This window comes from Salminus brasiliensis, chromosome 3 (genome assembly GCF_030463535.1).
Source record: "Salminus brasiliensis chromosome 3, fSalBra1.hap2, whole genome shotgun sequence".
NCBI classification, from domain to species: Eukaryota; Metazoa; Chordata; class Actinopteri; order Characiformes; family Bryconidae; genus Salminus; species Salminus brasiliensis.
The window spans coordinates 43,597,005-43,624,391 of NC_132880.1; the positions used below are offsets into that span (position 1 = coordinate 43,597,005).

The window sequence follows — 27,387 nt, forward strand, 5'->3', positions numbered from 1 at the left end:
CAGTTACACTCCTGAGGGCTGCCAGAACGTACAATGGCACCAACATCTGCCAAGCCACATGGGCCATGAAGCAACGCTGAAGCAAAAATGTCAGGCATTGGAAGACTTCAGAAAACAAAGTATTTCCATTGACAGGATGTTTAACAAACCTGTCATATCTGATGATATGCTGGACACATTTCTTTATCTGTGTCTATGTTTAAAAGTATGATTTTAACACTGTATAACAGCTCCACTCAGTGGTGGTGCTTCTTGATTAAAGGGCAGATATCAAAGAAAACCACATTTTCCTGACTTTAATTAAATACAACAGATTTTTTACAAACTCATCCTTCACCCCCCACTCCATACAGACCACATATGGAAACTAAGCCTCAGAACAGCCCCTTTTACCCCCGTCACCAATACCAACACTGTATACAATCCTGTATAACCATATTTGCATAGAGTCACAGCAATTCACACTGGTTTTAGACTTGGCTGCTTTTTAAATTAAGAACAACACTCATTTATATACAGTACCATGGAAAAGTTCCAGACAGCTGTGAAAATTAGAGTTAAAAAGCTCCTTATCTGGACAGAGTTTATTTACTGAGTAAAACACTGATATCAGAATAAACACTAATAATAACACTCCTACAGAAAGTGGTGGTGGTTCTCCATCACTGTGTTCATCATTAGAACATCTCCAAAGTTCTCCTCTCTCATGGAGTCTAGTATTATTTAGAGTTCTCCTCAGATCAACACCTGGTTTGGTGGTAAATCAGGGCTTAATGATGGTAAATCAGGTGAGCTGCTGCTGCTGCTGCTGCTGATGGAGTTGAACACATCCTCCACGCTGTGCTGGCTGGACTGGGGGGCGTCCAGGAGAAACCTGGAGGAACCGAGCTCTGTTCTTCAGACTAGCTCACCGACAAGATCTCACTATTTTCTTCAGAATGAGAAGCTCTTGTTCATTTTTACTGGATTTATGTTTACCTGAATCTGTTCTGATGAGATCTGGAGTTTCTATGGTAAAAAAAAATCTCCTATCGCTGAGAGACATGCTTTAAATAATGTGCTTAGGTGCCTAAAACCTTAGTGCACAGTGCTTTGTGCGGTATATCAGTACATCAGTATATCAGTAGTGAAGCCACAGTGACACAAACTGCTGGTTTAATCTTTAATACTTAATAGGAACGAAGCCGGTAACTCCAAAATCCAGCAGTGATGTTCATTCTGTATCTGACGACAGCACCTCCGTGGTGGCTCTGGAGGCCATAGTGTAAGCCCGGCTGAGGCTGCTGCGCTTGCCTGCTGTTGCTGTTGCAGATCTCTGGCCCTTGAAGGAGATCTTGCTCTCAGTAACTCGTGATCTGGCCTCATCATTTTCACTTTCCTCTTCGTCGCTGCTGTCTTCGTTGTCTCCCTCTTCACTCTTGTCCTTTGCTGGCATTAGTGTGGTGCAGCTGAACTGGCTGAGAGGCTTTCCCAGGATACCAAAACTGAGGTAGGGAGGTGGAATGGAGAAGAGGTTGGGGCACAGAGGAGATAAGATAAACAAAAAATGACAATTTAATAGTGTACTGATTCAAATACTTCCTTCCCTTCCCAGACGTCAGAGTAAGTCAGTAGTAACACTTTTGTCACCTGAGTGAAGCTAACTGTTGGTTCAGCTCCTTCATTAGATCTTCAGTGTCTCTGAGTTTAGCTGGCTGCTGCTTCAGATGGCAAGACCTGTGGAACAGATGAGGGGCTTTTTCTTTCAGGGAAGGAAGAAGTGACACCATGAGGGGCGAACGCTGGGTCAGAATATTGCTCCGGGCTGGCCGGCGATGAGACGTCCTAGAGGTCAGAGGTCAGGAGACAGAGAGTGAGTGTTACTGACAGCAGAGGAAACCATAAAAGTATAAATCACTGCACAAATCAACCCCCCCCAGGCAGTCAGCATGGAGGCACAGGAGATACCAGCATATGGGTGCAAACTACTAAGCCATGGTATAGCCAAACTGCAGACATACATATTGTGACATTACATTAGCATAGAGATTTAAGTAATTACTTTACCTCAAATGGGACATGTGTGGTGTGCATAGCTTGCTTCTTTAGATTTGCTCTGTCAGCATTATCTCTGTGAGGCTAGTAACTAAAGTAGCTAAAAAGTCACGGGAGTCTGTCACCCAAAATCTCAAGTCATAGGACCTCTATTATATTAGCCTCATGGCTTCAATGCTAAACTGAACCTGTCTTGGCTGATCGATTGCATTTAAAGTAAAAAGTAAAATAAGCCAATTTAATGAAGGATTTAATTTAATTTAATAAGTACTGCCATGCAAAAACCTTGTATCTTCAAAACAGCCACTTTTAGAGAAGAAAAACCCCTTCATAACTTAAAAATGGACGCAAATGTAAAAAGATATATAATATTGAAATTATGAGAATATAAAAAACAACTAAAAACCTGAAAAATAGCAAAAATAAACATAAATAACAATACACATATTGATATTACATCTTGTCGCACATAAGCTGTGTCCCAATTTAGGGGCTGCATCCTTCAAAAGACGCAGTATACAACAACGCAGACTTTGAAGGCATCACGAAACGCTGTTCCTATCACCTAGCAACCTTGATGGCTGCAGCTGTCACGCAATGAAACCTGGGATATGTTGGCTGGCAAAGGATCCACTCGTTGCCGTTTCTTGGTCACATACAGCCTAGTCACACTTTTGTGATACAATCAGTGTTTGAATGCAGCCTAATACCCCTGTAGTCCACTCCTGGCATTAGGTTTGTGTTAATCTGTGCTATTGGCAGTACTTCACTACTTAAACCAGCTTTAGAAGGGGTGTCCACAAACATATGGACATGTGGTGTATTGTCAAGAAACACACTTATTAACATAGTAAATGCACAACAGTACAACTGAATGTAACCCAGCCATGGCAGTGGACACACACATACACACACACACACACATATTCACACAGTAGTGAATAGGAGCAGTGAGCACAAAGGCCCACATTGGTGGGCAGCCACCTTAACAAGGGAGCAATTGGGGGTTAGGTGCCTTGCTCAAGGGCGCTGTTTCTCCAGCCCACCCCCACCACACTTCCTGCCAGTCCAGGGGATCGAATTGGCGGCTTTCTGGTCCTCAGCCTACTTCTCCAACCTTTAGGTCCTGGCTAAGAGAATACCCACCCACGTAACCATGCAGCATGCATGTTCTTAGCCAGAGAAACTTAATATTTAACCATCTTACAAAGGTGGGTGGATTTAGTGTTAGCAATCTTTCCAAAGGAAGCCAGGGCTGCCACATGGAGGACATGGTTGTTTGTAAGCAAGGAGGAAGGAGTCAGAAATGAATTCACTGTCATTAAAAAAAAATGCTGACCAAGCTTCACTTGACCAAACCTCTACTGGAGGTACACTCTCCATTGAATTGCAATAATTTAAATTCAGTATCTGGGTTCATGCTTTGCTCTCTACAGGCTATGTTGCTATTAAGGTGTACAAATGTCTGTTGAGTTTACTCAGGTACATGATGTGGCTCAGACCTTTTGGCTGGGGCAGTTTGTCTGGAATGCACAGGTCCAGACAGGCCCTCTGTCTGGGTGATCCCCTCCTCGTCCTGCTCTGACTCCTCCTCGGCTTCAGCTCTCAGGACAGGATTAAATGTGTTTGACCGGAACAAGTGACCAATCTCAGCCTGGATCCCTTTCAGGTCTTTCCTTCCAAAGGTAACCCATGCTACATAACTGAAGAAGCTGTACAAACACTAGCATCCACATGCAGAACACACAGATCAGAATTTTGATCAGATGATTTTAATCAGTTATAAACTTCTTCTAATGGTATGAGCTAGACAGGGTAACTAATATGCCACTAATATGTACGTTATGCAAGTATATGAGTTTTAGTGTGAGCCCTTATACTTTTGAGTTGAAACTACACTATATGGACAAAAGTATTGGGACACATAATCATTCATTGTTTCTTTTGAAATCAAGGGTATTCAAAATTAGTTTATCTTGCTTTTGTTGGAGTAACTGTCCTGGGAAGGCTTTATGCTTATGCTTTATTTTGGAGGAGCACTGCCATGAGGATTTGATTGCATTCAGCGACAAGAGCATTAGTGAGGTCAGGATGTTGGCTGATCACCACCCCACCTCATCCCCAACGCATTCTAATAGTACTGAATGGAGAACCATCATTCCAGAGGACACAGTTTCACTGCTCCACAGCTCAATGCTGGTGGGCTTTATACCCCTTTAGCCCACCTCTAGCATGGTGCCAATAGGTTCATATTTATCTGCTCCAGAAAGTCCTATTCTGTTGACAGTACTTCTCTAAAGTGACTAGACAAGCTGTGTGTTTGTGCATTTGAATAGCTTTGTCAGCAATGGGTGCAACTTAACGTAGCCAAATGCATTTCTTAGAAGGGGTGTCCACAAACATTTGGACATGTAGTATATGGTACAATGAACAGTGTGTGTAAATTACATGCACACTTTTAGACATAGTTAAAAAGGCGCTTTAAAGGGTTCTCTGTTTGAGGCCATAGAAGAACCACCTGTGATCAGATATAGAACCCTTTTTATAAAAGAGGTAAGTTCAAGTGTGAAGAACCTTAATGAACCGTCAGATGATGTAAAGGTTCCTCACCAGTTTAAAGGTTCTTCACACAGCCAACCAAAACCAAAAGTGGTTTGTCTATGGTTTCTCTCAATGAACCCTTTGTAGCACCTTTATTTTTAAGAGTATAGCATTGTCTTGTATTTACCTCATAGAGTTGCCGGTCTCTGTAAGTGGATGACATTCTGCTCCTGTAGACAAGAAGCGTAATGCGTCTCACAATATAAGACTTAATCTTCAGTAATTACATGGAAAAAACAATGAAGCAACATCCTCATTTATCTGATAAACATGAGGCAGACACTTTACTATAAAAAAATAACACTATATAATATTTCATGTGTTTGTTTTAAGCATGCTTTTCCTTTTCAGGATGGATGACCTTTTCCACCCACTATGTGATCCACCCTGATTTACAGTTTAATTGCAGATTAATGTGGCCTTGTACTTTTACTGAGCACTGGCAATAAAGCTGAATTAACACTATATGGAGAAAAGTATGGCTTTTTCATCCTTTCTTCTGAAATCAAGGGTAGTAAAATGAGCTTGTTGAGCTGTCTCTACTGTCCAGGGAAGGCTTTCTACTAGATTTTGGAAAATTGTTGTGCAGATTTAACTGGATTCAGCATCATATCCTTCCTCGAAGGAACTCGACTTGGGTATCCCCGACTTCCCAGTTCATCCCAAAAGTACTGGATGGAGCACCATCATTCCATAGAGCACAACTCCACCGCTTTACAGCTCAATTTTTTTTTTGTGTGTGTGTGGGGGGGGCTTATTCCCCTCCAGCCCACAGCTGATATTAGGCATGGTGCCAATAGGTTCATGTCATATTCTATTGGCAATACTTCTAGTTTAGTTGGGTTAGTTGGGATTAGTTGGGACACAGGGACAAGCTGTGTGTGTATCTATTTGCAGAGCTGTGTCAGCAATAGGTACAAGAAGCTGAGAAGAGGTGTCCTCGCACATTTTGACGTACAGTCAGTCTGTCTGTGTCTGTCTGCGTCTGTCTGTCTGTCTGTCTGTCTACTTTCCAGAATTTACCAACTCAAACAGCAAACCACAACCTGACTTCCCTCTTTTTCCATAGCTTGAGTAGGCTGAGTATTCATGATTGGCACTGACCTTCCACAGGCCATGTGATGATGCTGTGGCAAACCCAGCCCCAACACCAGACTGGAGTAACAGAAGGCCAGGTGCTTCTTGGCCAGCTCCAGTTTAGCACTTGTCTTTGCCATCACCTTACTATCCATCACACTCTGCTCCCTGTGACAGCCAACAGAAACATGATCACACTGTTAACTAATCCAGATTTGCAGTCAGCCATCAGCAGTGCAGTGGGTCAGGTCAGCACTAGCACTGCTTTGGCTTAGACTTCATTATAATGAGTTGCCGTGGTAACAAAGACATGACAGTATCAGGCCTCCAGTCAGTATAATGCCTACTGTGTTATATATTCAAATGGGGTATATTTATAATATGGAGATAATATGAAGCTTTGGGTCAATGGACGTTAGACTAAACTCAGAAGGATACAGGTCGATATTTACATTCAGTGTCTCTGTGGCTCCATGGCTGTGCAACAAACTGCATAGCAATTAATTCATGAGATTAATTGTAATCCTTTTAAAAGCATCCTACTTTTACAGCACTTAATCCCTCACTTCAGACTCACGCCATGACTGATTTGAGATGTTCCTCCAGAGCTTTCCCCTCCAAGTGGCAGGATAGGTACAGAAGAAGGCTGGCCAGGAACTCGTCCATCTCTCCACTCCTGCAGTCACAACAACCCAACCATGAATGCAGCTGCTATTAGTCTGACTCTATGTTATGCACACTAGCTCATTAGCGAGAAGGTAAAACTCTGGAAATGGGCTTACTTGATCACAGTCATAAAGCACAGTGGAATGGGCAGGCCTTCAATTTCCTGCACTAAGGAGACTGCTACCTCTGTAACATACAGATTACCAGCTCAGCATATGTAGATGTATGGGTGCATGCCGAGGTATGAATCAGCATGGTTGTTTCATAACTGCTGCAGTGTGGTCTACACAAGCAGGAGAATGTGTGAACCTCACGTTTAATATGATTGATGGTAACCGAGTTCCTCTGTGAGCGTTTAACAGCAGCCTTGTAGGCATTCAGCTGTGCAGGTCCCACAATCTTCCTCAGGCCACACTGCCCTCCTCTGGCTGACGGCTTGCTCTGCGAGATTCTGCAATAATGCAATGACCTGCAGTCAGTTCATTTGTTCCTTGTTAGTACTGCGCATCTCTACATATGGTTGCTGCAGAACAGGTACATTACACAAATTCCCCATATAACTCGTAATCTGTCTACAGATTTGTAAAGTAATGAAGCAATACATGAATAAGCAAACCATTCAATGCACTAAACATGTGCTCATGAGTGTTTTAGAAACCTTGGTTGAGGTCATCGCATGTTCTGAAATGTCATATGGTTCAGAGAAATTACACAAAGCAAACATGATCACATATACCAGCATCCAATTTAACTTTTATGCATAATAATGTCCCTATTATTCTAAATACAGTCCACCTGACAAGACATGCTTCTTTAATTTTACAATAAAGCCTATTTCACCCATTTAGATTTTGGGTGATTTTTTCCAGCATTGTAACTCAAATGCAAAACATAAGGAGCAAACGTTATGTCTTGACCAACTAAACTGAACATTATGCGGTAGTTTTACCTAACAATATCAGCTGCAGAATCAGGCTGATGCTCCACTGACTGTATCAGGGAGGATGGTGTCTCGGTCATTGCCACTCCAGGCCGGAACACTGCTACATCACTATGGAACTTGCACGAGACGACTCTCCAGAACTGTGTACAGCTGCATGATGCTGTGTAACCCCGGTCATATTACTGTCAAATCCCGTAAATCACATACTCTACCGCCTCAGTCCACATGCTTCTTTTACTTTCACTAATGTAAAGCTGCACAATATATCATTTCACCTACAGCATCGCAATGTGTGAATGCACAATAGTCACATTGCAGGACGTGCAATGACATGTAAGACAAATTTAATTAAACACATCATGCTACAACTTGTTTGACACGAAAGGGAAATTCCCACTGTGCTTATTTTCCATGACAGAGCTACCAGACCTGATTATATATCAATCCAATATCAAAACAACTAAAAATGCCAGTCTTTTCCAATTTCATGCAGCCCTACAGTGATGCTTCTGTATCTATCAGCTTGTCAACAAATGCATGTGTACAGCTGTTCATGAGTCCATGATTAGTATTTATAACAGTGTTGTTAAAGTGAATTACACTCCCTGTCTGTAGGGGGAGCCCAGGAGCAAAAATACCAATTCTCACATTTCAGACACAGCCTATGAAGCATTTGTACCTTGAAATAGCACCTTCACATTCATTATGATGCTCCAGTAACTGTAATAGGGAGAACGGTGCCTCTATCGCTGCTACTCCGGGCTCGACACGCTGCTCACTGGACTATGTAGATTTCACAATCGCTGTGTGACCCAAGTCATATTTGTGTCAAATCCTGTAACATGACTCTACCGCCTCAGTCCACATGCTTTTTTCACTTTCAATAGCAGTGTGGTATTTCTCAGGATCAGCTTGTCCAGAAAAGCACGCCCTTTAGGGGTGGCTCAAAGTACAAATTATACTTCCCAACTGTAAGGGGAGCCCAAGAGCAAGAAATATCAATTCTTACATAATAATGCTGCTTTAATGGATAAGCATTAGTTTTAGGGTCCCACGGCAGTTGATTTACCTTTCCAGGTGCTTCCTAAAAGAGTCCTGATATGCAGATGTCGTCTTTTTTCTTTTCTCTTTAATCTCCACAGACGAATTGAAACTGTCAACGAGAAACAGTAAACAGCTTCTTTTAAACCAGTGGTTAAAAACTATTTGCTTTATTAGTTTACATAAGCTCATATAATAACACAACATCTAGAAAGGGACAGATTGTGAATGAACTAAGTTGGCTGTAATGTCTCCCTCTGTTGGCCTCAGTGGGGAGCCTATGCACAAGGGCTGGGCTCCGCCTCTCACTGCACCTGTGCTCCAGGCACACAGGTGCAGTTCATTTCTGGACTGATTAGGACTCCACCTAAACTCCCCTGTTTGGTGTGCTAGTGTGGAGTCTCAGTGACACTACCAAATCTTGTTGTGCTTGTGGTGTTGGCTTACTTGTTTTTGCTACTGGAGTATGGCTTTGCCTGTGATGTACCTGCCTGCCTGTGTTTTGACCCCTGCATGTCCTGACCATGAGTTTTGCCTTAGCCCTAATAAAGTCCTTATGCACATGCAGTCTTCCTCAATCACTAGGTCACATTGGCTTGAAAAGATGGTTGCAGTGGGTTGTAAAGCTGTGTATATGCTGCTGTTAAGGTTTAAATATGTAGATAATGGTTACACTGGTGTAGCCAGGTGGTTGTAGTGGGTAGTAGAGCTGTTTATATGCTGCTGTTGAGGTTTAAATATGTAGATAATGGTTACACTGGTGTAGCCAGGTGGTTGTAGTGGGTAGTAGAGCTGTTTATATGCTGCTGTTGAGGTTTAAATATGTAGATAATGGTTACACTGGTGTAGCCAGGTGGTTGTAGTGGGTAGTAGAGCTGTTTATATGCTGCTGTTGAGGTTTAAATATGTAGATAATGGTTACACTGGTGTAGCCAGGTGGTTGCAGTGGGTAATAAAGCTGTTGAGATACTGCTGTTGAGATACAATAACAATAACATGTGGCTAAAAGAGACCCAAGTTATTAATCAGATAGCGTTTTACCAGGTGAAATCCAGGGTTTGAGTTTCATCATTCCAGTCCCATCTTCCAGAAGGAGAGATGCTTACCTACCACACACCAAAAATAACATGTGATGAGTTTTGAATTTATGAAATGCAGAGCTCTGAATGGCCTAGTCAAGCCAACACATTTACTTTTAGGCCGCCATCTCTCACACACTGGCTGGGCGTGAGACTCAGTGATCTCATACTCTTATGCCACACTCAGCATTTCTCACACATTTTATAACGACCTCTTGTTCCTGTTCCAGTTAACCTCTGCATGAATAAATCAACTGCTCCAAATTTCACTGATTAAGCAAGCGCTGAGGCGAGTGAGAGTCACTAGCTAGTCAGTAACGGCCAGTTCATATGTGCGTTAGATCAGATCATGGTAATGGGCAAATCAATGGAAGAGCTCTCACAAACTGAACAGCGCACTCGCATATGCGGCGTGTCATAGAGTACCGAAAACACGCACTTCTCACAGGCGTGAACTGAGGAATTGTAAAAGGTCAGTAACGAGACTTGCTCAGGACTAAACGCAGTTCTGTGTATCTATATTTTTTATATTTTAAATATTTTACTTACAGTCGACTTGATTTATGTAGCTTTATATAAACAGTCATATCAGAATATTATAACTGACAGTAGGCATAGCCACCCTTGGATGACACTAGCGAGATGTCGTGGCATGGACTGTGTTGGGATGCCCTCAATGTGTAAGAAGTCCATTCTCGGTACATCTTCACTATCGCAGCTCTAGAACATCCCGCAAAGTTAGCGGTTTCCGAGATACTCCCATCCTTTACCCTGTACTCGATTTTTATGCCCTTTTGGACACAAGTCTAATTGCATACTTTGCCCATGACAATTGTTTTGCACTCTGCTACAACTGACTGGTGTGCTCGCTTATTAAGAGGTGCAGTAAACCCTGTCACTTGACATCTGTGATGCCCCTGGTTCATTCCAGTTCATTCCAAGTCGGGGGAGGTGATAATATAATATTCTGACATGACTGAGTACACTTTCTTTGTTCCAGAGCATTAAAATAGTTTAGCTATTGTCATACCATGCTAGATCATCTGGATCTTACAGTGACCATAGGCCTCTATGTGTGGTGACCAGCCTAGGATTGCAATTGCAGGGCCTAGGGAGATCTAACAATTTCCCTAGGCCCTGCAATTGCAATCCTAGGCTGGTCACCAAACATAGAGGCCTATGATCAAGATCCAGACGATCTAGCATGGTATGACCATAGCTATCAGAATAACAACCAAATACCTCTAATCTGAATTTATAGAATTTGTAGCAAAATCAGAATGAATGGGTCAGAGGTCCTTCGTCACTCTTACATTTAACACACAGGGAGGATACAGATAGATAGATAGAGTGTAACTCTGTTTGAGAGTGGTGTTGTCTATGTATTACTTTGTACTGAAAAAGCTGATAATTTGAATGACTGGAACAAGCCTGAATGCCTTGCAAAGCTTCTGTCCGAGAGCCATCAGAAATCTCTATTTCTAGTACTTTCCCAGCACTACCTCTTCCAGGTTCTGGGTGGAAGGGGTGTATGTTTTTAAACTGGTCTGTCAACCAGTTAACAGTTGACTTTTCACATCTGGATCTCACAACAATCTCATAGCAAAATAAAAAATCTTCAAAGTTGGGAATGTTGGTCTTAACGTAACTGTGAATTATTGTGTGTGAAGCTGATGTATTAAACAAAATGATGAGGCATTCGAATTTTAACCTAAGTTGGGAAAATGAAGCAAACATACAGTGAATGTACATGTCTTCTATAGTACTGATTCCTATATTTACATTTACATTTCTGACATTTAGCTGACGCTCTTATCCAGAGCGACTTGATTACTTGTACTACAGAGGTGGGCCAACGTAGTGTTAGGAGTCTTTCCCAAGGACTCTTATTGGTGTAGCGCAACACAGTCAACCAGACCAGGAATCGAACCCCAGTCTCACACGTGGTGTGGTAACTTACTGGCCGGTAGTGGTGTTATCTGTTGCGCCACACCAACCCAACACCAACACCAAATATATCTTTCCACAATAACAAGGCCTTATCTGTTTGTTATAGAGGAAAAGCATGATTGAAAGCAATAGGGGACAAAACGCTAGTTTCAGAGAGTGTTATTGCTTTCCTGATCTGGCACTAGATCTTAAGAGAATTTGCCATCATGGAGCTGCCTTTCATAAAAGCCCTGATGGGCTTCCTACCTGCAAACAGCAAAGAGGGGAGAGGCCTACTGACAATATCCTGTTCTATTTCTAGCCTTGCAGGGGTGGTGGAGGACACCTCATGAGGATATGCACTCCAGTAAATTAAAACTCTTGCATTTGCTGCCCGGTAGTAGTGCTGGACACAGGGTAAAGAGAAAGCTCCAATATTCCTGGGTTTACAGATGTTGCTTTTTCGGCTATTCAGTGTGATTTAGTTATATATGTATTAAAGAAAAATTGGTAGATTTTAAAATAGGAATCTCTGAAATATTACCATTTAAATTAATGGTAAGATTAATGTTGCTTTAATGCGGTAAATGGCAAAGTTGTTAATTCAGAATTTATTCAGTAGCTAATATATGAGATGGGATTTTCGTGAATGATTATAAAGACACATTAATTAAATTCAATTCGATTAGATTTTATTTCTATGGCACTTTTTACAACAAACGTTGTCACAAAGCAGCTTTACAGAGATCCGGGTCCGAGCCTCTTTTGAGCAAGCTAGTGGCACAGAACAATGGCAAGGAAAAACTCCTTTGGGTCGAGAGAAGGAAACCTTCAGAGGAACCAAGACGCAAACGGGGAAGCCATCCTCCTCAGGTCGACACCGGATCATAATAATAAAAATCAAAACAGGAATAAAGACAACAATAAAACTTAACTAAATGTGGCATCAAACCAAACAAGACGATTAAAGTGTCTGTATTGCTAAACAGGTTTGAATGGCACTTATTGAACGATTCACAGATAATAACAGGACTAGGACCTCACCTCAGCGTTGTGATCAGTGCAGTATTTTGAAGTAATACTATGGGAACAGGCCTACCGGCTTATTATACCATTCAGAGCTGGACCAGCCTGAACCTCACTACTCACTACTAACACACCACCACCATTTCAGTCCAGTCCAGTCAAGTCAAGTCTAAATTATTTGTATAGCTTTTTACAACTGTTGTCGTCACAAAGCAGCTTTACATAATTAGTAATTAGTAAAAGACAGAGACAAAAAAGAAATAACGTAAGAAGACATGAAGGATCAAAGACCCCCAGTGAGCAGCCAATAGCGACAGTGGCAAGGAGAACCTCCCTCAGAGCTGGAGGAAGAAACCTTGGGAGGAACCAAGACTCACAAGGGGTCCCGACCCGTCCTCTTCTGGTCAGAACTATTTATTAATTATTGATAAAAATGACCAAACTATCTATACTGCTGAACTGCTCTGATCATAATCATAATATACTAACTAATCATGGTGTAGATAGTTAGTTAGCTAATAGTGGTGATATTAACAGTGGCAGATAGTTAAGAGTCCAGTCAGGGCCACTGCAGTGCTGAGAATGACCCACCACATGGTGAGTGGAGCTGCTATAATGGGCCGAGCTGTGGAAGTTGGCAGCCCTGGAGTTAAAGCTCATATTAATTAAGTGCATAGATGTTATAGATGCATAGATTCTTCCAGTCTCACCGTTTCATTGAGTAGTTTTGTCATCTCCTCTAAACGCTGAACGTCCGCCATCTCCTCACCTCTCACCTCCAGCAGTCAGACACGCTCTCGAGTTTGTTTACATTCCACGCGCACAGCTGGTAACTTAGCAACAGCCAATCAGAAAAGCTTTGAAAGCTTTTGAAACGATTTTATTATTTAATTATTTAGCAAATATTTTGTTAAGATTATGTATTCAAATAGTGTTATTAATAGACTGTAATATATAATAATACTTTAGCTGGCTACTACATAAAAAACATGTATTAATTGAAAAAATATATATATTTTTTTTAGTCTTCAGCATCGGAACGCTGTTGTGAGTGTACGCGGTTTATTTAAAAATAATGCAAAAAAAAATATTCAAAATAAAAAATAAATGAATGCAGCTCATGATCACTAAATCATCTCCGACCACCGGCATCACCGATTGGTCTAAAAAAAAAAAGTGGGCGGGTGCAGCGGATGATGAACAAGCGCCTCTGCGTATGGATGCGAAGACTCCGCCCACTCACTCCCCCAAGCGGTCCTTCCTCTTCCTCTGCCTGTGTAGCCGGTGGCCCATTGAAAGATACTGAAACTGCTGAGGTAAGAACACGCAGCGCTCCTGCTTTTGTCTTTTCCCCACAAATACAAACATACAGCATCAGTATTCACGAGTAAATGGCTGACATGTAAACGTAAGGCAGTGTAGCCTGTAAGATTAGCCGCTGCTCATTCATCAGGCCGGCCAGTGTAAGGTAGGTAGCTAAGGTAAGTGAGGGGTTGTAGGGGCTGTAGGTGGGATTAACTGAACGTTGTGCAGTGTTGGTCTGGTGATGATGAGGTATACTGTTGTATAACTGCGTTATATTTAGTTATATTTATGTTACTGGTACTGAGTAACATGGTACTGACTGGGATTGGAGGCTGGTAGCAGCTCACGTGTCTTGTTGTCGACACTGTAATGTGTTACATAAGCAAGTTCAGACTTTTACCCCACAACCACTTACTGCCCTGCTGCTCAATAAGCTCAATAAGAGCACTTCACTTAGTGGAATTGCTCCTAACCATAGCTCCACATTTCAGTAGTTTACTAAATCTACTTATAATTTTTTTTTAAAATAAAAGTGTGATGTGGTATGTAAATATTATGTACATTGGGCAAATACATTGTTTAATATAGTATTATTATTATTATTATTATTATTATTATTATTGTTGTTGTTGTTGTTATGGTTAAAGACAACAAAATGACTTACAGTAATAACTTATACTTAAGATAAGATAAGATAATCCTTTATTAGTCCCACAGTGGGACTAATTACTAATTACTATATACACAATATAAATAAGAAGTAAAAAAGCAATAACAATATTATTAATAGCAAATGACTCTTAATTGCACATGGGGGGGGGGGATATTGCACATAGTATTTTTGCTCAATGCAAAAATACTATGTGCAATATCCCCCCCCCCCATGTGCATTTAATAGTCATTTGCTGTAAATAATATTGTTATTGCTTTTATCACCTCCTTATGATGCTAAAATATTATTTGTAATATCAACAACAGCAATTATGATTGTTGTTGTTATTGTTATTGTTGGTGATGATGATAATTATTGTTGTTGTTATTAATGTTAATAATAATACCAGTAATAATAATAATAGTATACTTTCTAATGTATGATTGTATGTAAATGTTCATTTGCATTGCAGTCTCTTTCCCCTCAAAATATAAATACCCCCTGGTTTTTAGGTGCTGAACTGCAGGCACAATCCACCTAAAAATACTTTTAAAATAATTTTAATAACAGAGGTTTTAGGAAATGCTTGTTAATTAACATTCTTAAAAAGTAATTAATAACGTACTCAGCATGACAAAGCTGTTAGTAAACTTTTTAACTCCTTTTTTTACTCTTCTTTTACTCTTTTAGCACTTTTTTAATTTAAAAGGATAAAGAGAAGTTGGAAAATATTTATTTTAAACCCATAAAAGCATCATAAGCAGACCTCCAAGACAAAAAGAAGGCAGTGTAGGACCTGAGCCTTTTGCTAATTGTTTTCTCTCTTCAGTTCCTACTGCACTCAGGCGTCCGTCTGGGAGTTACAAGTGAGATGGCAGCCCAGGCAGAGAGAGTGATGCCACTAAGAGAATGGGAAGACAGATGGAATGAAGGGAGGACTGGATTCCATCAGCCTAACGTTCACAGGTAAGTGTTTGCTTTGGCATTTAATCACTCCATCTACACGGAACTGTCATGAATAGTTAACTCTAAAATGCATACCTAAGGCCCAACCTGTGAACCCGTTTCACCTCCTCTGCACTGCAGAAGATTCAGTGAAATGTGTCATCACTGGTTACACATAAATAAAACATGTGATATGAACACAATTCTTGTCAAAGAAAGCAGAGATAGCGATCAGCGACCAGATTTTGTTTTAAACGTTGTAGTATGTTTACATGATAACATTAAATCAAACAATATAATATTCAAAAATAATATACATACATGTATAAATAAAATATATTGACACACTGTTGTCATTCAGTTTACTTATTTTTGCCAGTATGTGATCTGGAGCTGATTTTTTTACTTAGATAAAACAATGCAGCCATTTCAGTCAAACAAGTTCAAGTAAAATCTGGATTTTTTTTTATTGTACCAACAGTTGTCAAAACACTCATGCATTTAAGGGTAAACGGCCAGTGAGGAGGCGACAAGGAGACAGTGATAAGGAAATATGTTCTATGGGGATAAATTATACTGGTCGCTCACACAAGCCTTCCTGAGCACACCACAGATAGCATTACTATTTGTAAAACCCTTACCAAATATTGAGAATAATTGAGAAAAACTGCAATTTAAACTGATTTCCTCCTGTTTTCATAAAGTTATAAAAACAGATATTAAGATATTAAACCAGATATTAAGTCATGGCACACACTACTGCTCATTATTTGGCACTTCTGTTTTGGTGGTGTCAGTTCCAGCATGTTAGTGAAGCTCAGAAAAACGTACTTCTTTTATACGCACTGTGTTTTCTCAAGTATTGTAGTATTTAAGCCGTATCACCCCTCCCTAAATACAAGTGTGCGCCGTCATATCAGAGTATTGTGAGCACCACTGTAGAAGCAATCCAGACTGTAGTCCATCTGCTTCTCTGCATACTCTGTTAGCCTCCTTTCACCCTGTTCTTCAGTGGTCAGGGCCCCACAGGACTGACCACCACAGAGCGGGTAATATATGGGTGGTGGGTCATTCTCAGCACTGCAGTGACACTGATTGAAATGGTGGTGTGTTAGTTGTGTGTATTATGCTGGTGATACAAGTAGATCGCCCTGCGAGCAGCGTCATGTGAGCACTGATGAAGGACTAGAGGATGACCAACACAAACTGTGTAGCAACAGATCAGAGCTTCTGTCTCTGACTTTACATCTACAAGCTGGAGCAACCAGGCAGAAGAGTCTAATAGAGTGGACAGACACAGTGTTTAAACACTCCAGCAGCACTGCTGTGTCTGATCCACTCGTACCACCAGCCCAACACACACCACTGCAGTGCTGAGAATGACCCACCACCCAAATAATACATACCTGCTCTGTGGTGGTCATTCCTGTGGGGTCCTGACCATTGAAGACCATTGAGAAACAGATGGTCTACAGTCAGGACTTATAGAACTACACAGTGCTCCTAAATGGGAAGGGTGGCTTATATCTTTAGATCACACAGGAATGCTGGATATCTCTGTTGCTGGTCACCACCGCTTATCCGCTTTCTTCTCTCACTATTTGTGTTATGTCTTAGCGTGATGCTCTCTGTCCTCCTTCCTCAGAATGCTGGAGAGCAACATTGAGAAACTTTTGTGTGGGCGACAGCAAGTTCGATTCTTCTTCCCTCTCTGCGGTAAAGCCGTAGACATGAAATGGTTGGTGGTGCGTTTTTTTTTTTAGCTTTGTGATCACAGTAGGACTCTACCACGTGTACACACTGTTTGAAATGATCGCTGCTGAACTTGTATTTCAGGCTGGCTGACATGGGTCACAAAATTGTTGGAGTAGAGATTGCAGAGAAAGGAATAAAGCAGTTCTTTGAAGAACAGGGTCTGCAGTACAAGGAAGAGCCAGTGACAGATATACCAGGAGCAAAAGTGTTCAAGGTATACACAGTACATGTTGGTTCAGAATCTGTATTTTAAATAGGTTTATTAGGTTTATTTTCTACTCCAAGATGTCCAAATCATCATGTCAGGCTATGTACACTAAATGGACAAAAGTATTTAGACACCTACTATTTCATATATGTTTTCTGGAATCAGTGATATTAAAAAGAGTGTATTCTATTTTTTTTCTCTGCTGTCCGTGGGATAAGGCGTTCTACTAGATTTTGTGGTATTGTTAAAATTTGATTGCATATAGCATCAAAAGCAGCATTAGTGTGGTCAGGATGTTGGATGATCACCACCCAACCTCATCCCCAACTCCCCAAATCAGTTGCACTGCTCCACAGTTTAATCCTGGGGGGGCTTTAAAACCCTTTGGCATGGTGCCTAAAGGTCTTATCTGCCACAGACCGTCCTATTCTAAAAGGCAGCTCTTTTCGACAGGGACTAAACAAGTTGTGTGTGCTGTGCATACTGTATGTGCAACTTAAAGCAGCTGAATGCATTAATTCAGGTGTCCACAAACATTTGGACATGTAGTACATTTAGAACGCGTTCAACTTTTTTTTTTAACCTGCGTTCAAATACATTTGTGTGAATTTCTGAAATGTGTCCATGTATGTCTAAATTTGTTAGGACGCACCAGTGAATGAGACTTGAACATGGCACACTGTGTGTTGATGGACTCCACTGGTGTAGAAGATTAGTGGTTCCTGGGTCATCTGTCAGAACAAATACAACCTTGCTCCATATGGTTGCATTTTTTGATGGCGGCTTCATTCAAGATGAAGATTTAATATGAAGACAGAAGCAAGTGTAGTAGATTATAGATGACACAGAACCACAAACCTAGGAAACCTTTTAAAGGTACTTAACATCCCCCAGAGTTCAGAGCCTTCTGTCACATGGAAGCTATAAAAAAAAATCAAACCACCACCACAATGTCAGGATCAGGCCATCTCTCTCAATTATTAAGAAAGCTGCTGTAAAAGCGAGTGTATTTGTATGAGTATTGATGTTAAATGACTCAGTGGTCTAATGTGCTACCACTATGGCCTGGTCCCAAGTTTGAAAAATACCAGACTCCCATGAGAAGAGCTTTGTGGATGTTTTAATTAGGGGTGGTATGATAACACATTTTACGTGTCTGATACCAATCCTGCAACATAGAGTGTCTGCCAATACCGATAGCAGTCTGATACCATCTTTTCCCCTCTTTTAACACTACAGGCCAGAGCACTGGGTGAAGGTGAGCAAACATGAATATTGGGTTGTTGTGCCTGTCCAGAAATATCAGAACCAGAATCTCTTTATTTCACCAAGTATGTTGCACATACAAGGAATTTGTTTTGGTGAGAGCAACAAAAACTACAGAACACAGAATATTTACAGCATTAAACTAAAGGAAAATTACACTAAACAATAAATAGGATAGGGGATAAATTAAAAAAGTAAAGTAAAAAGTACTAAGGGTAACAAGAGCTGAAGAGGCTGAAATATGTGAAACAGATTTAGTTGAAAAGTATTATATGTAGAAAGTTACAGATGACCTGAATATTTACAGAAAGAGAGAGAACATCTGTACAGGTGTGCAAATAGTCATAGTGCAATATTCAGTTCAACCGAACATTTCCGGACAATCACAAACAGCCGTGGCACACCAACCCAACATTCAGAGGGGATGCAGTCCTATTATTGGTGTCATGCTATTGTAAATTAGGTGTAGCTGCTCCAGTACAAACCATGTGAAGAAGAAGAAAACCAGGTTTTTCTTTTTTCATTGTTAAAAATATTTTTTCAGTTTTTAATATCTGTTATACAGGCGCTCCGAGCTTAAATATTGGCCAACATACCCCCCCCAATACCCCCCCCAACTTATACAGGGATGTATATCCGAACAGGTCTAAAATGATCCGATCAATTTATTCGATCATGAGCTTTAACTTTTTGATGCGTATTCAGGATGCGTCTGGCGTTTAGACCCCTAGGCCAATTTTGCTTGATTCTTTGATAGTTTGACGTAACTTTATTCACCTAAGACTAAGGTCACATATGCCATGTTATCTTCCGGAGATTGTAATTCTTTAATATGTCTGATTTTTGGATATATTATTATTATTTTTACAACTACAGAAATATTAACAGATAATATGTTTAATATTATGCTAAATGTTAATATATAATATTGTACAAATACTATATAACAATATTTTAGATACTTTAGGTACAAATTTGACCGCTTTTCATCATTAATTTACTTCATGGCTGAAGTTAAACTTGTTACTTGTAAAGACTGTAAAAACATGGTTGGATAAGGGAAGTATTGCTGCGTGTTATAATATTGGATCGATGCCGAGACAGGATCTCTGCACCCCTAGTACATCTCAACACAGTGATGTAACACCACTACTATTTGTTATTAGTGTTTATTCTAATATTAGTGTGTACTCTAAATAACTAAATAAACACTTACTGCCCAGATAATCAGCTTGTTCATTCTAATTTCCACAGGCTAAAACAGCACAGTACTGTATATTTGGGCAATAGTTTGGGATTTAATGCTGTCCATACATATGAGTTACTGAAGTGAGCAGCTCTGTTTGGTGTTTGAGTCGCATCTCAAAAAGTGCCTTTAGAGGAGAGTGACAAAAACATATGCTTGCCTGCACTGTGTGTGTGTGTGTGTGTGTGTGTGTGTGTGTGTGTGTGTGTGTGTGTGTGTGTGTGTGTGTGTGTGTGTGTGTGTGTGTGTACACCACTGAAGCACTGCATCCCAGCTTGGTTGCACCATCCTGTTGTAAAACACGGTGGGGGTTGCATCATGCTGTTGGGATGCTTGTCAGCAGCGAGGGCTGACAGTCATGACAAGAACTGACTTCCCAGCAAGCTTGACAGCTTGGTTCGTTTCGGAAAGATGAACAGGCAATAACACAAACAACGTGCACAATTAATGAGATTTTCTTAAAAAAAAAAAACTCTAATTTCAACATCAACAGGTATTAAGATAATACTGATTCAGCCTGATGAATAATTAATATAGTGACTATTCAAAGCCTGGCTAAGATGAGTCACAAAATTGTTGTAGTACAAATTTCAGAATAAATGAATACAGAAAAGAATAAATTAGCTCTTTGAAGAACAGGTTCTGCAGTACAGAGAACCTTCTTTGTGTCCAAATGTTTGTGGACACCCCTTCTAATAAATGCATTCAGCTACTTTATGGTGCACCCTTTGCTGACGCTTGGTATAAAGCCTCCTGTTCTCTGGAATGATGGTCGGTGCTCCATCCAATACTTTTAGGATGAGGTGGATCAAATCCTCCAAAATCTAATAGAAAGCCTTTGTCAGTAGACAGTTACTCCAACAAGAACAGGGTAAATGTGTGTGTGTGTGTGTGTGTGTAATGTAATATATATATATATATATATATATATATATATATATATATATATATATATATATATATATATATACACGAGAGAGAGAGAGAGAGAGAGAGAAAGAGAGAGACCAAAACTTTTGTCATTTAAGAAAAGTCTCTTCTAAACTAAATCAGTCAGTCCAGAATGCCTCATTATAGAAACTGCTACTAAAAATAAAGAGATTTTACTGAACGAATTCATCAGCAGCTCCTCTGATCTAAACTGTGGGGCAGGATTATTGATACAAATACAAAGATCAGATCGGTATCGGCTGATACTTTGCATTAAAAGACTTGGATCGGGTCAAAATAACCTGAACCATCCCTAGCTTAAAGAGTTTACAAAATTCTTACGATAATTTTATTTAAAGCTAACATCCGGTCAGCACAACACGTCTGGCATTAACACTGCTACCTGCTGTTGTTAACACGCTCGATGCTTAGTGTGCCCCCTTATACAGACCAGTGAGTGAACAGTGTTCCAGAAACACCAACAATAGACACGGTGAACCATGGCCGCTGCATTGTGACGTAATTTGTCACAGTGATTGTCGTTGGTCTGTGAGTTATGAGTCATGCTTACTCAGCTAATGCACTTTCTGTGTTCACAGAGTTCCGACGGGAAGATCTCCATCTATCAGTGTGATTTATACAAGTTCTCCAGGTACAGCTCTTACCTTCCGGCTTTAGGTTATGAAACATGTCTGAGACAATTAATGATCTCTCTCTCTCTCTCTCTCTCTCTCTCTCTCTCTCTCTCTCTCTCTCTCTCTCTCTCTCTCTCTCTGTGTCTTTCCACAGTGCTATAGAGGGTCAGTTCGGTGGGATATGGGATAGAGGTTCTCTAGTGGCCATTAACCCATGTGACAGGCCAAAGTAAGTCATATATCATATAACACCTTTGAAATGCACAACCTTCACCATGACCGCATTATTTTCATTGCACTGTATGGACAAAAGTATTGGGACACATGTTTATTCATTGTTCCTTCCAGAAACAAGGGCATTGAAAAGAGTTTATCCTGCTTTTGTTGGAGTAACTGTTTCTATTGTCCAGGGAAGAAGACTTTCTACTAGATTTTGACGGTATATTGCTGTGAGGATTTGATTGCATTCAGCGATAAGGGCATTAGTGAGGTCAGGGTGTTGGATGATCACTACTGCTAATGCCAAAAGTATTGGATGGGGCACCGTCCACACACAGTTTTCCTGCTCCTCAGCTCAGTGCTGGGGGGTTTTATACCCCTCTAGCCCACACCTGGCAGTAGGCAGCATGGTGCCAATAGGTTCATGTTTATCTGCTCCAGAGAGTCCTATTCTAATGGCAGTTCTTCTCTACAAGGACTAGACAAGCTGTATGTGTGTACATTTGCACATTTGTGTCAGCAATATTCTAAGCCATCTTAGAACGATACAGTAACTTTTTTGACAAGTAGGCAGTTAGAACGTAGGACCATAGGTTCTTTCTTTTGGACACAGAAATGTACATGGCTTCACAGCTCATACATAATAAGTATAAATCCAATCAGCATCACAGCCCTTTATGGTCAGGAGTTTAAGAAAAGAAGGCCTCCCACCATTTGATAAGGGGGAGTTCTGTCCTGCAGATGGGAATACACAGCAGATTGACACACAGTATTTACACAGTATTTAATCTCTTCAGCTTCAGCTTCAGCTCATTTACTGATGTTTTTTAGGCTCAACTCATTATGGATTATTGACCAAACTGAGATGCAGAAGAACTGTAGACTAAACTAAGCTGTGTTAAAAAATAAATACTGACATTGTGTTGTGCCGCAAGCAATACTGTAAAATTTCAGGCTTACTGAAGTTGAATTGATCTTATATGTTTTTCCCCTCATCCTGTATATTCAGTCCGACATTTTCAGTTGGTATTTGCCTGATACTGGATCTGTTAACTGGTAGTACTGAAAAGTGTGTCATTTAAAACTTGGTCATTGTACAGCGATAGCAGTGTCAGGTCATTTACTACAGTATGTTCTTAAACGTCTGTCCACTTCATAACTGTTCATTCCCTGAATGTATTATTGAGGTATGCCACTCTCATCACGTCCTTAATGGATAAAGACTGCAGATACCTCCTAGACACACTGGAATACAACCCTGACCTCTATAAAGGTATCATTTGACACAACTTTTGACATTCAGACATTAATTGTAGAGTGTCTTGACCATGCTTTACAGATTCTGTTTACTCATATATGCTTTCACATAACAGGGCCACCGTTTTTTGTGTCTGAAGAAGATGTAAAACAATTATATGGTGAGTTTCCTCGTTTACTTGAAGCTATTATATGATATAATGTTGTTTTAGTAATGCTGTCGGTGACGCTTTATTTGGAGTGATCCTTTGTAGTTGATTAATAAACTCTACCAGAGTATCAGGAACACATCAACAGCAAATCAGTGCAGGAGCAGCAGTGAAGCATCTAAATACACTGAGGTAAACATCCTGAAGATGATCTTTGAAGATGTGTTACTGATATTAGTGGATTTACTGTTTTTTTTACATCAAGTAGACTTAATGTGTTACTTCCATTAAGCAAATCCTAACCCTGGTCCTAATCCTAACCTCAGCCTTAACCCAAAATCTAATCCTCATCCTGGCCCTAATTCTAACCATTAAACTCAGCGGTTAGAGCGCCGGGCTATCAATAATAGGGTTGTGGGTTCGATTCCCGGGATCAGCAAGCTGCCACTGTTGGGCCCTTGAGCAAGGCCCTTTACCCTCTGCTCCCCGGGCGCTGGAGTTGGCTGCCCATCGTTCTGGGTGTGTGTGCTCACTGCTCCTAGTTCACTAGTGTGTGTGTGTGTGTGTGTGTGTGTGTGTGTGTGTGTGTGTGTGTGTGTGTGTGTGTGTGTGTGTGTGTGTTTACTACCACAGATGGGTTAAATGCGGAGGACACATTTTGCTGTACATAGTACAGTGACAAATACGAGCACATTTACATTTACTTTACCTTTAATCCTCATCCTGGCCCTAATTCTAACCTCAAACTCAACCCAAAACCTAATCCTAACCTTAACTCTGGTCCTAATCCTTTCTTTAACCTCAGTCTGAAAACCTAACCTTAACCTTCACTAACCTTAATCTCAGTCTAATCCAGTTAATCTCCAGTTCCAGACTGGTTTCAGCAGCAGGTCTATAGCAGCAGGTGGTTGAGGATGTTGAGATGGTCAGTATTAGAGAGTTAGATGATCAGTGATTTCTCAGGTTATTTTCTTCATTTCTCTAAATAACGTAAAGAACAGCTAAATTCAGTAAATGGAAATATAATATAAATAGAATGGAATAAGGTGTCTGTTCAGATGGTGAGATGTGGTTTAGACGTTACTGAAAGTCTGATGAGTGTTTATTTCATCTAAAAAGGAACCACTCCAGATAAAATATCACCCTACTGTCTTATATAGGGTCTTCTACATACTTCCTGACTTTCTCTGTTGTTGCATATTTGTCAAATTGAATGCTTTTAGAATCTCTTATAGACCTTTTAACATTTTCAAAACAATATGTGTTTTGGGGTAAAATTGGGTTCCTGGATCCTCCGATTCAGAAAGCCAATGCCCAAGTCAACCCACCATTTGACTTGACCAGTTGAGGGTCATTTTAGACATAAACTGTCCATGTAGTAAGTGTTCATAGCTGTGTCACGCTAATGAACTTTTAATCAATTATATACTTTCACAACAGCCATCTAGTGGATATAATGAAATTGAAGGTCAAACTGCCAACGATGGGTTTGGCAGAGGTTTAATTACAGCTATTTGACCGCGTGAAACTGTCTACTATGCGGTTACAATGCCTGTTAAGGGGGTTAATAAAAGAGATCTTTAAAAACATAAAACATTTTGTTTAAAATAATTATTCCATTTATTTTAAGAGCAAAGTTATCTGATCAAAACAAATCACCCATGTTTAAAAGTAACAGTAGCAGATCCTTAAAATAAATAACTTGGGTGGCTACCAAGTGGCGCAGCTGTCTAAGCGCTGGCAGGATCATTGGTTAAAGTTCCAGTGATGCTACAGCCATATGTGGCTGGGAGTCCCAGAGAGCAAATTGGTTGTCCCAGGGTGGCCTCATTCTCTTTCCCCAGTCTGATGTACCAGAATTGACCGTTAGCATACATCTGTCCAGTGTGTTAGCAGCAGCTTGAAAAGATGCAATGGCTGACTCAAAGGAAGCACATGCATTATTGCACCCTCTTAGCACTGATAACACCCTCATTCATGATTCTGCCAGTGCGGGGAGGGGGAAATTCATACCTATATTATATTATGTTATTTGATCTGAAGTAAGCATCAAATGCAGAGATTAGCTTTTCACATGGTTGTGGGGTTAATGCCCACCCTTTGTTGCAGAACTGCACTCATACAGATCTACTTTAAGGTTTTCAAGCAGGAGCTGCTGGTCTGACACAGTATTTCTGTTGGGTCAGGCCATAAAGAAAATACAAAAAGGACCTCTGTTGTCCAAAAGGTCACACTTCGGACTAGTCTGTCCATACAACTTCAACTCTCAAGGATTTAGGATTGTCCAGGTGCCTTCCTGCAAATGCCAGATGAGCGCTGTGGTCTTTTTGGTTATCAGTGTTTTCTGTCTTGCTGCTTTCCCATTACCACCAACCTTTGCCCAGTCCCTTTCCTACTGCCCCATACATATACTACATGGACAAAAGTATTGGGACACCTCATTCATTGTTTCTTCCAAAATCAAGGATATTAAAAAGAGTTTATCCTGCTTTTGTTGGGGTAACCGTCTCTACTGTCTTCGGAGCATTACTGTGAGGATTTGATTGCATTCAGCGGAAAGCATCAGTGAGGTCAAAATGTTGGATGATTGCCGCCCCACCTCATCCACAATTCCTCAACTTATCCCAAAAGTATTGAATGGAGCACCATCCACCAGTTCTTCCACTGCTCCACAGCTCGATGCTGGGGGGCTTTTTTGCCCCTCTAGCCCACGTCTGGCATTAGGCAGCATGGTACCAATGTTTATCTGCTCCAGAGAGTCGTATTCTATTGACAGTACTTCTCTACAGAGACTAGACGAGCTGTGTGGGGGCATTTGCACATCTCTGTCAGCAACTGGTGCAGTTTATTAGAGGGGATGTCCACAGATATCGTATGAATGAGTTTTACATTCAGTAAGGCTGGCTGTGTTCAATCAGCTAAGTCTCATTATTAATGGAATTTGTTGCTTGAGGAACTAAGAGAATAATTACTTCTCCACATGGGTGATTTGCTTGTTGGATAGCTTTCCCTGTTAAGAACACGAAATATGGATATCAGTGATGCCTGTGTGTTTGATGGGGTTCTCTTTGTCTAATATTCTGTTCTAAAAAAGATCTAAAAAGCATTTAATGCGGCTAATATGCCGTAACACAGAAACTCAGCAGGGAGGGACGTTTTTTTTTTTTTTTTTTTTTTAATAGCACCATACAGGGTAATTTGAAGGACATTGATGAATTGTGTCTTTCCTCCCACCAGGCAAAGCTTGTGACATTGAGCACTTGCAGTCCATGGACAGCTTTGAAGAACGACATAAAGCATGGGGAATAGATTCACTTCTAGAGAAAGTGTACCTTCTGACTCCAAAAGTCCACTGAGTTAACAGGCTTTAGCCCAAGGACTCTACAAATGCTTCTTTGAGCGACTCGGTAGAAGGACCACTTTTTTTTATAATAGAGATCAGTGTGAGGGTACACAGCCTTTATATTGGTAAAGAACCTTTAGATCAAGAGATGGTTCTTTGGGCCTGTAAAACTCTCACTCATTTATTACTAACATGGTTCTTTATGGAATCAGAAGTGGTCCATCTATGGCATCGCTCAAAGAGGCCTTTACAGCACCTTTATTTTTAAGAGCATATATGTGCCTACACAGTGAGGTGGAGAGAATCACAGACCCATTTACATATTGTATCCATTTTATCTACAAGAAACTGGATGTTTTTAGAAGTGAACAGCCCTCAAATAAAAGCGATTCTAATATTTTAATTATATTCCAATAGATATTCCAATCTAACCTTTATTATTATTCCATATTCCAACAAGGTACACTCTTAAAATGAAGGTGTTACATTGGGTTCTTTGAGCAAAGCAATAGAAGAACCATCCTTTAAACATCTTCAAACATGCATCTCTCCATAAAACATTATGACATCTGGACCTTTAATCCAGTTTCCAGTCCTAATTGGTCATCTACTGTCACACCTACCAAGGATTGCAAAGTCCAGGACTGGAAACTGGATTAGAGGTCTAAATATGAAGACCTCTGTTCTGTGGCATCAATCAATGGACTCTTTGTAGCACCTTTTATTTTCAAGAGTGTTAACTGTCTCAGGAACCAGGAACAGCAGTCAGAAGCTTCACCAGCAGAGATTAGTGGATAAAGCCTGACTAATAAAGCCTCTGTATGATTACCTCATAACTCAAATCTCTGGATATATATCTTTTAATAACATGCACTGAAAGCTAGTGTTAAACACACATCTCGGCCCTAAAGTAAAAAGGCTTTCACTTTTCACATCTCCTTCAACATCTGGACGCGTGTTTTCCGTGCTGAAAATCACGAGAAGGCTTCAGCGCGCACCACCTGCTCCAGACTATCCAGTGCGATAGTGATCAGATTCTCCAAGAATGATTCAATTTCCTGCTGGACAGCGTGTACAGGAG

General features: G+C 40.5%; 2 protein-coding genes across 2 annotated transcripts; one reads left to right on the forward strand and one right to left on the reverse strand.

Annotated features, from left to right (window-relative positions):
* Positions 1-640: 640 nt before the first annotated feature.
* Positions 641-13,173, reverse strand: LOC140551463 (protein phosphatase 1 regulatory subunit 36). Its single transcript, XM_072674896.1, has 11 exons — positions 13,107-13,173; positions 9,404-9,468; positions 8,391-8,474; positions 6,693-6,829; positions 6,495-6,564; positions 6,290-6,388; positions 5,740-5,880; positions 4,763-4,805; positions 3,537-3,757; positions 1,630-1,824; positions 641-1,484 (listed from the first exon to the last, which is right to left on the reverse strand). The coding sequence occupies exons 1-11, from the start codon at positions 13,155-13,157 to the stop codon at positions 1,214-1,216; spliced, it is 1,377 nt and encodes a 458-aa protein (XP_072530997.1). The 5' UTR covers positions 13,158-13,173; the 3' UTR covers positions 641-1,213.
* A 465-nt stretch (positions 13,174-13,638) lies between these two features.
* On the forward strand, positions 13,639-27,142 carry LOC140551464 (probable thiopurine S-methyltransferase). The gene is made up of 9 exons (XM_072674898.1): positions 13,639-13,712; positions 15,183-15,319; positions 16,944-17,036; positions 17,135-17,267; positions 21,303-21,355; positions 21,493-21,567; positions 22,745-22,830; positions 22,931-22,975; positions 26,201-27,142. The coding sequence occupies exons 2-9, from the start codon at positions 15,225-15,227 to the stop codon at positions 26,317-26,319; spliced, it is 699 nt and encodes a 232-aa protein (XP_072530999.1). The 5' UTR covers positions 13,639-13,712; positions 15,183-15,224; the 3' UTR covers positions 26,320-27,142.
* Positions 27,143-27,387: the final 245 nt, after the last annotated feature.